This window comes from Penaeus vannamei, chromosome 7 (genome assembly GCF_042767895.1).
Source record: "Penaeus vannamei isolate JL-2024 chromosome 7, ASM4276789v1, whole genome shotgun sequence".
In the NCBI taxonomy this organism is placed as follows: Eukaryota; Metazoa; Arthropoda; class Malacostraca; order Decapoda; family Penaeidae; genus Penaeus; species Penaeus vannamei.
This window is the reverse complement of record NC_091555.1, coordinates 40008662-40021068: the sequence shown is the minus strand read 5'-3', so window position 1 is coordinate 40021068 and position 12407 is coordinate 40008662. Positions and strand designations below refer to the sequence as shown.

At 42.1% G+C, this 12407-nt stretch overlaps 1 protein-coding gene across 1 annotated transcript in view; it reads right to left on the bottom strand.

The window, feature by feature from the left end:
• LOC113803374 (uncharacterized) overlaps window positions 1-9648 on the bottom strand; it is a gene marked incomplete at its 5' end in the record, with an annotated part of 155015 nt that extends 145367 nt beyond the window's left edge. The window contains 1 exon segment of the mRNA XM_070123774.1: window positions 9458-9648. Coding sequence (XP_069979875.1) covers window positions 9458-9648 — 191 coding nt within the window.
• Window positions 9649-12407: the final 2759 nt, after the last annotated feature.

Sequence of the window (12407 nt, the reverse complement as noted above, 5' to 3'; positions counted from 1 at the left end):
GAGACGGGAGGGGAGAGGGGAAAAGGAGAGGACGGAGAGAGGGGCGGGAGGGGAGAGGGGGAAGAGGAGACAGGTGGGGAGGAGAGGGCGGGAGGGGGAGGGGAGGGGAAGGGGATAGAGAGAGGGAGCGGGAGTAGGGAAGGCTAGACGTAAGAGGGAGGAGGGGAGTCGGGGAGGGTAGAGAGGGAGGAGAGGAAACTTGGACACGGAAGGGAGAGAGAGAGAGAAAGAAAATAGAAGAGTGAAGAGGGGAAGGGAGGAAGAAAAGCAGTACGTTAGAGCAGGGAATGGAATGGGGAGTGGAGTGGAGGGTGAAAAGGAGGGGAGTAGAGTTGGGGAGGATGAGAGAGGAGGGAAAGGAGGAGGGGAACGTTAGACAAGACCGACGGGGGTAGAGATGGCGAGAGGGGAGAGGGGGAATGGGGAGGGGGGGGAAGGAGAAAATGACACAGAGAAGGGGAGGAGGGAGGGGAGGGGAGGGGGGAGGAGGGAAGGGAGGGAAGGGGAGGAGGGAGGAGGGAAGGGGAAGGAGAGGAGGAGCGAGGGGAGGGGAAGGGGAGGAGGGAGGGGAAGGAGGGAGGGGAGGGGAAGGGGAAAAGGGAAGGGGTAATTCTTCCAGAGTAATATAAAAGAAGAGGGGAGGGAGGGGAGGGGAGTAAAAGGGGGTAAGAAATTTGGAATGATCTTGTGTAATTCTTAAAGACTTATTGCAAACCTCAATTTTCTGCAATGGAGTATAATGATGTTGACTCGTGTAATTATGTAAAAGAGGGTTTACCGTATCATTATTATCTTTTCATAAATTCTGTATTTCACGGTGAGTCTGTGGCAATCATTTTCTCAAGAGTATCAGCAGTGTATATTTTGTGGCAATTATTTTCTCAATAGCTCGCGACTCTTTGTCTTCTCTGTTTAAAAAGATTTCCTGCAAGCAACCAAATTGGCCTGATTATATAAAATTAATTGGGGAAGGAATTGATTCCATTCAGAATTTGCCATCTTTATTTCCGAAACACGAAAAAGGAAATTGCATCTGTACCAAGGAAGAAAAAAAATATATATTTCTCCAAAGCGGCCACTCTTTCAGCATCAAAGTTTTGTTTATTTTACCAAAGTTTATTTCCCCTTGGCCTCACTGGGTAGTTTTCTGTAGACTTCATTTTCCTTTTCCTTCGTTTTCCTTTTTCTTTTCTTCCTTTCTTTTCTATCCTTTTCTTTCCTTCTTTCCTTCTTTCCTTCTTTTCTTTTTTATCATTTTCCTTCCTTCTTTCCTTCCTTTCTTTTCTATGCTTTTCCTTCCTTCTTTCCTTCTTTTCTTTTTTATCATTTTCCTTCCTTCTTTCCTTCCTTTCTTTTCTTTCCTTTTCCTTCCTTCTTTCTTTCCTTCCTTTCTTTTCTATCATTTTCCTTCTTTTTAAAGATGATAATACCATTTCTATCTGGTTATACGTTTAAAGTTTTCTTTGTGTTCGTGTCAATATAAGGATAAGACTAATATTAAGAAATATTCACAACATGGGATAATGCACAACAAAAGTCTACGGGATAAAAACCCAGATTTCAATAAGGAGTGAAGACTGAGAGATAGAACATGTCAGTAAGAAATCAGAGAGTTAAATCACCTGCAAACGACAATTAAACACCTCCTCTTTACCTAAAATAGCACACAAAGATAGCCCCATAGCCTTACCAGTGCCGCGAAATAATTGCCAATTATATAACAAACGAGATGTTTCCACAGCACTAGTAATACATATATATATATTTTCTTTATCTCCCTTCGTGTCTACTCGCAAGAAATGGTTTTGGACTCTGAGCACGCCCGCTGCGGTCCGGCTCGCTGGCTTTCTCTCGGTATTTCTTTGGTTTGGAACAAAAGAACAAAGAACACTGGTAGAGTCACCGCTAATTTCCTGATTAATGGCCGGAGAACAAACAAAGTCCGACAGAGAACCGTTTTCTTGTTTGCTTCCTTTGTTTGCAGCCGGTAATTGAAGTCTGTGTTAGCACTGTCTGCTGCTACCTTTCTCCCATAGCAGTGAAAACGTGGAGTATTTGGGGGGGAAATACTGATTAAAATTTAAATCTTTCATCTAAGAAATATATTTCCTACATCCGAAAAATTAGGAAATAAGAATAGGTAAGTGGAGAATTTTGGGGGAAAATTATTTTTTTTCTTCTGAAAAACATATTTCCTACATCCGTAATAGTTAAAAAAAAAACAACAAGAATAGGTAAGTGGAGAATTTTGGGGGGAAATTATTTTTTTTCTTCTGAAAAATATATTTCCTACATCCGTAATAGTTTAAAAAAAACAAGAATAGGTATGTGGAGAATTTTGGGGGAAAATACCGATTAAATTGAATTTTTTCTTCTAAAAAATATATTTCCAACATCCATAATAAACAACAACAAAAAAAACAAGAATACGTGTGGAAAATTTTGGGTGAAAATACTGATTAAATTGAATTTTTTCTTCTAAAAAATATATTTCCTACATCCACAATAAAAAAACAAACAAGAATGGGTAATTGGATAAAAGCAGCTGGACACAAATAAACGCTGACGACAGACAATGTCAAAAGAAAGAAAGAAAAAATGCTGGTTCTGTTAATTAGAGGCGGAGGGGGATGAGGGGGATAGATAGATAAAGGGTTAGAGAGATAGATGGATAAGGGATCTCGCTCTCTCTCTCCCCTCTCACTCACACTCTCCCCCCGTTAATGATTTTCTGTCTCTGGCTCTGCTTCTCTCTCTCTCTCTCTCTCTCTCTCTCTCTCTCTCTTTCTCTCTCTCTCTCTTTCTCTCTCTCTCTCTTTCTCTCTCTCGCTCTTTCTCTCTCGCTCTTTCTCTCTCTTGCTCTCTCGCTCTCTCTCTCTCTCGCTCCATCCCCCCTCTCTCTATCTCTCCCTCAGTCTCTGTCTCTCACACTCACACATGAAGCACAAACGCACAGCACAAACACACACACGCACACACACACACACACACATTTCATTTAAACTACTGTCGAACTTTCATCGTCATATTCACTTTTTCTGTGTATTTGTCTGTCTATTCAAATGTTTAACATGTCTATTCTTTATTTGTTTCATACTCACATCAGTACAATCTGTTCTAATTCTAGAATAACAGATTTTTCGTTTTAGAAAGGAATCTAATGGCATTGCTTAAGCTTCGGTTGAATCGTTAGCAAAATATGATTTCAGAATTGTCATATAACAATAATTATCGATTGTTTTGTAAGAACACCCATCCGATTTTGACCTTAAGAAATTCAAAAAACAGAGTAGTAGAACTTGTCAACTTTGTCATGAATCTTGTATCAGAATATCCAAACGCAAATATATTATATCCAGTGAAAATATCTAAAGAAATAAGCCTTTCAATATATCACAAACAGTGCTAAGGAAAACGAAGAGGCAGTAAGTGAAATCGGGCAAAATTTTACCGTAGACTTTTTCAACTCTCCCCTCCCGACCACGACGAGGAGACGCGGGGAGTCCGGTGCTTGCCTTCGCTCCATAGACCTACGCCCGTTACTAACCCTTTCATATGAAGAGGAAAGCCGAGAGCAATCAGCAATACCGACAGCTGATAGTGATAAGAGCCCTTACGCCACGAACGAGAAAGCAGGCCAGCCAAGCATTTAATTTGCACGCAAAATTGAAAACCATACAGCGTGGCATCCCATTCTCTCTCTCTCTCTCCCCTTTCTCCCGCTAACTTCGTTCTCTCTCTGTGTCCCTCCTCTCGTTGTTATTGGTATTATTCTTATCACGTCTCTAATCCCATTTTTCTTAATTCCCTATTCCTCGTGTCCTTTGTATGAATACGAGGAACGATTTTTTTGTTATTGGGTCTATTTACAGCATGATTTCCAAGCGAAAACACATTAAGGATAAAAGGACTAAAGAAAAGGGGAAAAGAGGGGAGGAATAATTGGGGGAAAGAGGAAGAGGGTTGATACATTTGTAGATGACAAAAAAACAGTAAGAACTAATGGAAAAGATAACACAACAGAAAAAAAATGAATCAGAAAGAGTTAACCAGAAAAATGGACGCAATTCCCGCATTGCCGTTCAGAATAAGTATTCATTTTCCCATCGATTGCACAACCTGGTTCTACGATCAGCAGGCATAAACCGGTGTTGCATTCCCACGAAGACTGTGGCTCTATTGCACGGTGCAGTTGCAAAACAAAAACAAAAAATCCAAACCGAGTCATTTTTTAGTTTGACAAGCTTAACCATGAACTCGTTTCTACAAATAGCACAACACAGATCTACCATTAATACAGACATCACAATCCGCGCAGACTTCAAAAGGGAGGAGGAATAGAGAGGGAAGAGAGAGGGAGAGAAAACGATCGAGCGACAGAAGGGGAACTAGAGAAAGAGGTGAGAGGAAGGGATAGGCAGAAAGAGAGCGAAAAAGGAAGATAGATAGATAGATAGATAGATAGAGATAGATAGATAGATAGATAGATAGATAGATAGATAGATAGATAGATAGATAGATAGATAGATAGATAGATAGATAGATAGATAGAAAGAGATAGAGAGAGCGAGCGAGCGAGAGACAGAGAGAGAGAGAGAGAGAGAGAGAGAGAGAGAGAGAGAGAGAGAGAGAGAGAGAGAGAGAGAGAGAGAGAGAGAGAGAGAGAGAGAGAGAGAGAGAGGCAAATAGGCAGAGACAGACAACCACACCAATAAGTAGACGCACAAACAGATAAACAAATAACTAGATAGATAGGTAGATACAGACAAAAAAAAATAAAAAATAAAAACAGAGACAGAGACACAGAGGAAATAAATAAAAGAAATAGAAACAGAGAAGAAACAGTAGAAGAACAACGACAAGAAAAAAGGAAGAAGAGAAAAAGGAAGGAGTCGACGGTACTTTTCAGCGTCTCAGAAATCGACGATGGGAATTCGATAATAGTAACCGATTAGGAAAGAGAAACGATAGGAGGAGGAGCAGAAGGGAGGGAAGGAGAAAGGAGGGGGAGGTGGTGGAGGGGGGGGGGGAGGGGGAGGGGGAGGGGGAGGGGGAGGGGGAGGTCAAGGTGGAGATGGAGGTGGAGGTGAAGGTGGAGGTGGAGGTGGAGGTGGAGGTGGAGGTGGAGGTGGGGTGGAGGTGGAGGGGGAGGGGTGGAGGTGGAGGTGAGGGAATGGAGGGGGAGGTGGAGGTGGAAGTGGAGGTGGAGGTGGAGGTGGAAGTGGAGGTGGGGATGGAGGTGGAGGTGGAGGTGAGTGAGATGGAGTGAGGTGGAGTGGAGGTGGAGGTGAGAGGTGGAGGTGGAGGTGAGTGGAGATGGAGGTGGAGGTGGAGGTGGAGGTGGAGGTGGAGGTGGAGAGTGGAGGTGGAGGTGGAGGTGGAGGTGAAGTGGAGGTGGAGGTGGAGGTGGAGGTGGGGTGGAGGTGGAAGTGGAGGTGGAAGTGGAGAGTGGAGGTGGAGGTGGAGAGTGGAGGTGTGAGGTGGAGGAGTGGAGGTGGAGGTGGAGAAGTGGAGGTGGAGGTGGAGGTGGAGGGGTGGAGGTGGAGGGGGGGGTGGAGGAAAAGAGGGAGGAGGAAGTGGAGGAGAGGAGGGGAAAAGAAGAAAAGGGAGAAGGGGACGTAGAAGGGGATTGAGATGGAAAAGAGAAGGAGAGGGGAGGGGGAAGGGGGAGGAAGAGGGGCATTGGGGTGGGGTTGGGGGAAGGGAGAGGAGGGGGATTGAAATGGGGTGGGGGGGGATCTAGGAGGGAGGGAGACGAGAAAGAGATACATGGAGATCGGCCTCAAGAGAAGCCGAAACAGAAATTGATTCTAGAAGAGGGGAATCGGTCGAAGGGGGGCGGGGGGGGCGGGGGGGGGGGAGGTGAACGGGACAACGGTTATGGGTGAACGAAGGAAGGTTTTGCTGTCTGGGTTTTTTGTTTGTTTGTTTGTCTATCTGTCTATCTGTGTGTATGTCTGTTTGTCTGTCTGTCATTTCTTGTCTCTCCCTGTCTGCTTTGCTGTCTTTATACTTCCGTTTGTTAGTTGTCTTTGTTTGTCTGTCTGTCTGTCTGTCTTTTTCCTCTCTCTCCCTGTCTGCTTACCTTTCTTCATACCTTTGTCTGTTAGTTGTCTTTGTTAGCCTGTCTGTTTTGTCTGTCTGTCTGCCATTCCTTATCTCTGCCTGTCTGTTTAGCTTTCTTTATACTTCCGTCTGTTTGTTGTCTTTGTTTACCTACCTGTCTGTTCTGTCGCTCCACCAATGAAACACCGTCTGTCTGCTTGCCTTTCTGTCTGTCTGTCTGTCTGTCTCTGTCTCTCTCTTTCACGAAGTTACAGCGGTTTGTTGATTCATGTGCATGTGTGCTTGCGCTGAGATTGTGGTGCGCCCTTATCTCTCTCAGTATAGAGAAAAGCTTATGGTTGCGTCTGAACTGCACACACACACACACATACACACACAGACATAGACACACACACACACACACACACACACACACACACACACACACACACACACACACACACATACAAACACACACATACACACACAGACACACACACACACATACACGCACGCACACACACAATCACCCCCATTCACACACACTCACTAACATACACACACACACACACAATCACCCCCATCTACACAAACACACTAACACACACAATCACACCCATCCACACACACACACACACATACTCTCTCTCTCTCACACACACAGCACGCACGCAGAGAGAGAAAGAGAGAGAAAGAGAGAGAGAGAGAGAGAGAGAGAGAGAGAGAGAGAGAGAGAGAGAGAGAGAGAGAGAGAGAGAGACGAGACGAGACAGAGAGGGAGAGAAAGAGAGAGCGAGGAAGAGAGAGAAAGAGAGAGACACACAGACACAAACACACACACACACACACACACACACACACCTCACCCCCCACCCCCACCCAGCCACCCACCAACACACACAAACAGACAACCCCCCCACCCCCATCCTCACTCCCCCACCAACACACCCGCTAGCTCTACACATCTCTTTCCACGCGTGTACCTATCAACATGTATATGTATGAAAAGTCCCCCTCTTCCCCTCCCCCCCCCTCCGACCACCACGTACGTCAACCATTGCAATCGTTTTCATAAAGGCAAGCAACTAGAGAAACATGAATATATGTATGTACAAGAATAATAGGATTTATGTGTATATCCTGTTAAAAAGGAGGAGGAGGAAGAGGGGGAGGAAAGAGGAGGAAGCGAGAAAGAGGAGGAGGAAGGATGAAGAGGAGGAGGAAAGAGGAGGAAGGAGGAAGAGGAGGAGGAGGAAGAGGAGTAAGGAGGAAGAGGAGGAGGAAAGATGAGGAAGGAGGAAGAGGAGGGAGAAAGAGGAGGAAAGAGGAAGAGGAAGAGGAAAGAGGAGGAAGGGAGGAAGAAGGAGGAGGAAAGAGGAGGAAGGAAGGAGGAAGAGGAGGAGGAAAGAGGAGAAAGGAGGAAGAGGAGGAAGGAGGAAGAGGATGAGAAAGAGGAGGAGGAAGAAGAGGAGGAAGGAGGAAGAGGAGTAAGGAAGGAAGAGGAGGAGGAAAGAAGATGAAGGAGGAAAATGAGGAAGGAGGAAGAGGAGAAAGAAAAAGGAGGAAGAGGAAGAGGAGGGAGGAGGAGGAGGAGGAGGAAAGAGGAGGAAGGAGGAAGAGGAGGAAGCGAGAAAGAGGAGGAGGAAAGAAGAGGAGGAGGAAAGAGGAGGAAACGAGAAAGAGGAGGAAACGAGAAAGAGGAGGAAACGAGAAAGAGGAGGAGGAAAGAAAAGGAAGGAGGAAAGAGGAGGAGGAGGAAAGAGGAGGAAGCGAGAAAGAGATATCAAGAGAAATATATACGTATGTACAAAATGATACAATTTATGTGCATGTCGTGTTATTGGCGATATCGATTGCATGCATCTGACGTATTGCAATCGACCAGAAGTGCAAATATGGATTAACGCGATAATATGATCATGGGAATTTGCGTCAGCCGGTTCAGCAAGTCCGATTAAATATATCTATAATAAAAATCGCACTTGGATCATGGCAAAAAAAAAAGAAAAAAAAGTACACGTGGGTAAACTGAAAGCACGAAATCACAAACATGATAAAAAAAAAAAAAATACTCTAATCGTATGTAGAATCACGTAAACACAAATTCAAGCAAAATGAATATGCATAAAAATAATTGCAATCACACTTGAATCATTGCGAAAATAAACGATTATAGGATGCAAAAGTGTTAATGAAAACGTGACCAAAAAACTCTCATAAAACAGAAAACAAAAACAAATATAAATGGAAATAAACAAACAAACAAACCTAAACATACACAAACAAATAAACAGAAAACAAACTGATTCAAACAATCAGAATACGTAATCACACACTCAGACAAACAAACCAAAAAAAGTAAAATACAAACACACAAACAAACGTAAATATACAAATACAAACAAGGAAACGTAAACACACAAATAAAAAACAAAACAAAAACAAAACAAGACAAGGGGATACATAGAAAACAATAAAAAATACGTTTTTACTTAGATTTAACTCTTTCTTTCTTCCTCTGTTTCTCCCCTTCTTTCCTCCACGAAGGAGAGGAAAGAGAAGGGGAAGAAAGAATGAAAGAGGAAGAAAGAGAGAGGAAAAGGAAAGAAGTGGAGGAAGAAAGAGAGAGAGAACGAAAGTAAGAAGGAAGGGGGAAGGAGGAAGAAAGAGAGAGAGCAAGAAGAAACGGTGGGGGAGAAGAAAGAGGAGGAGGAGAGAGAAGACAGATTGAGAGAGAGCGAGTGAAAGAAGGAAGGAGGGAAGGAGGAAGAAAGAGAGAGGACTAGGGAAAACAGTGGGGTGGAAGGGAGAAAAAGGGAAGGCAGGAGGAAGAAAGAAAGATAGAGATAGAGTGAGTGGAAGAAGGAAGGAGGGAAGGAGGAAGAAAGAGAGAACACGAGGAAAAACAGTGGGAGAGAAGGAAGAAAAAAGGAGGGAAAAAGGAAGGAAGAAAGAGAAAACGACGGGAAAGCGCAGGGACAGAGGAGGAGGGAGAGGAAAGAGAAAGAGGAAGAAAATGAAATAATAGGAACAGAACCTCATCTGGTCATAAAAAAACAAATATCTCGCGGTCAAATATCCTATGTTAAAATTCCTAGGTCCAGTAAGCCTAGCTCAAAATTCCTAGGTCACAATTTCAAGGTCAAGAACCCTAGGTAAAACAATCCTATGTTCAAAAGTCCTAGGTCACATAATCTTAGGTTAAAAAATCCTAGGGCTAATATTCCTAGGTTCATAAATCCTAGGTCTAAAAATGCTAGTTCCAATAATCCTATGTTCAAAAAATACCAAGTCAAATAGTCCTAGGTCCAAAAATTCCAGGTAAATAATCCTAGGTAAAAAAAATCCTAGTTCCTACAATCCAGCTTCACTTCAGGCGAACATAAAAAAAAGAAAAAAAAAATCGACTTACTTGGACTTGGCGCGACGAATCCTGTGAACAAGGTCAAGGTGCAGAATGGTCCCCTCTGTAGGGTGGTTTGACCCCTCGTGGCGCGTGTAGATCTCCACGCTGAGGCTGAGCTGACCTGACCTCGTGGCGCCATCTTCCGGTGACCTGTCTCCGCGGATCACGACCCAACATCGCCTTTTCCACACCTGTACCTGTCGGTGACGGTTGACCTTAGTTAGTTAACGTTGTCGGTTGTTTATATAACCTATATATATGCATGTTTGTGTATGTGTATGTGTATGTGTATGTGTATGTGTATGTGTATGTGTATGTGTATGTGTATGTGTATGTGTATGTGTATGTGTATGTGTATGTGCATGTGTATGTGTATGTGTATGTGTATGTGTATGTGTATGTGTATGTGTATGTGTATGTGTATGTGTATGTGTATGTGTATGTGTATGTGCATGTGCATGTGTATGTGTATGTGTATGTGTATGTGTATGTGTATATGTATATGTATATGTATATGTATATGTATCAATATGTATAAGTATAAACATATATAAATATATAGATAAATATAAAAGTAAACAGAAAGATAGATAGATATACAAATAGGTAAATATATAGATAAACGGGTAGATAGATAAACACATAGATAGATAAATATACAATTAGATACGTAGGTAGAAAATAGATGTATAGGTAGACTAATAGATATACAGATAGTCTGATAAAGAGATACGTAATTAGATAGATAAGGATATGGACTTAGATAAAAATAAAGATATAAATATGAACATGAATACCCTGGCGTTACCCAAGGTTACATCAAAGTTTCCACACCACAGCATTCCTACGCCGTATTGTTGTACAAAGTTTTACCAGACCAATACCACAGAAATATGAACACTCCCATTGGTGTATTGCAGCGGAAACCTTAGTGTTGTTGCAATTTTACACACGCAGGCAGGAACCCAAGAGAGAGATATTAAAAATAGCCTGTTATAAACATGATTCTAGACTGGTTTGTGCATTTTATCCGTAATCCACGTGAAAGTGAGTTAGGATGTGACAGTCTTTCGTGATACACGCGGGTACGACCACGAAAATGAGCGTTTCGACCCGATGTGACCTAGTTTGACCTCGTAAATAGAGGCGGGCACATTGGGAGGTCATTAACTCCTACATTGATTTGTTCTGGCGCGTGGATAAGCCTTCAGCAAATATGAAACCGAAAATGAACACAAATCGCACGCTAATGGACACCGTCAATTCGGACAATGAAACTGGATTTGCATTTCAATCTGGGACCGAAATTGTAATCAGCTTCGTCGTCTCTTGTGGGAGGACAAACGTCGTTCTTATCTGCGCTGATGAGACTGAGATAAAAATCGAGGGAAATGCAGAGTGACTTTTCAATTTTATTTTATTTTTCATTTTTATTTTTGTAGGGGAGACTGATGTAAAGGAAAATGCAGTATGACTTGAAACATTATGTTTATTTTTATTTTTTTTTTTGTGGGGGAGACTGGTGTAAATGCAGTGTGAAATATTATGTCTATTATTTCTTTATTGATTTGTGTGGGTGACTGATGTATAAGGAAATGCAATATAAAATATTATGTCTTTCTTCTTTATTTATTTGTAGGGGAGACTGATGTAAAGGGAAATGTAGTATGACTTTTGAAATATTATGTCTATTTTTTCTTTATTTATTTGTGGGGGTGACTGATGTATAGGGAAATACAATATGAAATATCGTGTCTTTTTTCTTTCTCTATTTGTGGGAGAGATTTATAAAAAAAAATCGTTTCGGTGGAAATGATAATTATGCTGATTAAGAAAAGTTTGAAAGGGGAGATTATTACGAATTCATTATCATCATGTAAAGATAGAGCCAAGGTGTATTGTCTTCATTAGCTTCAAGATATTTCTAACACAATCTTTCATTCGTTATCTGATTATTCATCATTTCTATTATTTGTCGGTTGATTCATTAAGAGTACTCATTTGTTTTAATTTCAATTATCACACATTACTAGGGTCTTTATCATTATCCTCTTTGTTCCTTCCAAAAGTGCAATTTTGTTTCAATATCATTCCTACCAAAGGCATGTCAGAATGGTATGTCTTTATCATTTCATTGATTTATTCATTGAAGTTTTACAATCTGTCTCATGCATCTCTTTCTTTCTTTCTGTCTGTCTGTCTCTTTCTGTCTCTGTCTCTGTCTCTGTCTCTGTCTCTGTCTCTGTCTCTGTCTCTGTCTCTGTCTCTGTCTCTATCTCTGTCTCTGTCTCTGTCTCTGTCTCTGTCTCTGTCTCTGTCTTTGTCTCTGTCTGTCTGTCTCTCTCTCTCTCTCTCTCTCTCTCTCTCTCTCTCTCCCTCTCTCACCTCTCTCCCTCTCTCTCTCTCTCTCTCTCTCTCTCTCTCTCTCTCTCTCTCTCTCTCTCTCTCTCTCTCTCTCTCCCTCTCCCTCTCTTGCACTCTCACTCTGTATGTTCATTTCCCTATTATATATTCGTTTATACTTTATATTCCTTTGCTCTGTTTAGCATTTTCCAGTCAATTCAACTCAATGGCATTTTGTATTACATTTTTTCCACGAGAAGAAATATCGAAAAACATTTTATTTACGCTTCGCAAATTTCTCACAATGAGTTTCTTCATTCCCCCTTTCTTTCTCTCCCATTCGCTCGCTCTTCCTTATCTCTCTTTCTTTTCTCGTCTTTCTCGCCCTCTCTTTCTTTTTTCTTCTTCCTCTCCCATTTGTTCGCTCTTTTCCTTTTCTCCCTTCCCTTTCTCCTCTTTCTCTCCCTCTCTTTCTTTTCTCCTCTTCCTCTCCCTCTCCTTTTTTTCTCCTCTTCCTCGCCCTCTCCATCTTTTCTCGTCTTTCTCGCCCTCTCTTTCTTTTTTCTTCTTCCTCTCTCCCTGCTTCTTTTCTTCTCTTCCTCTCTCTTTACTT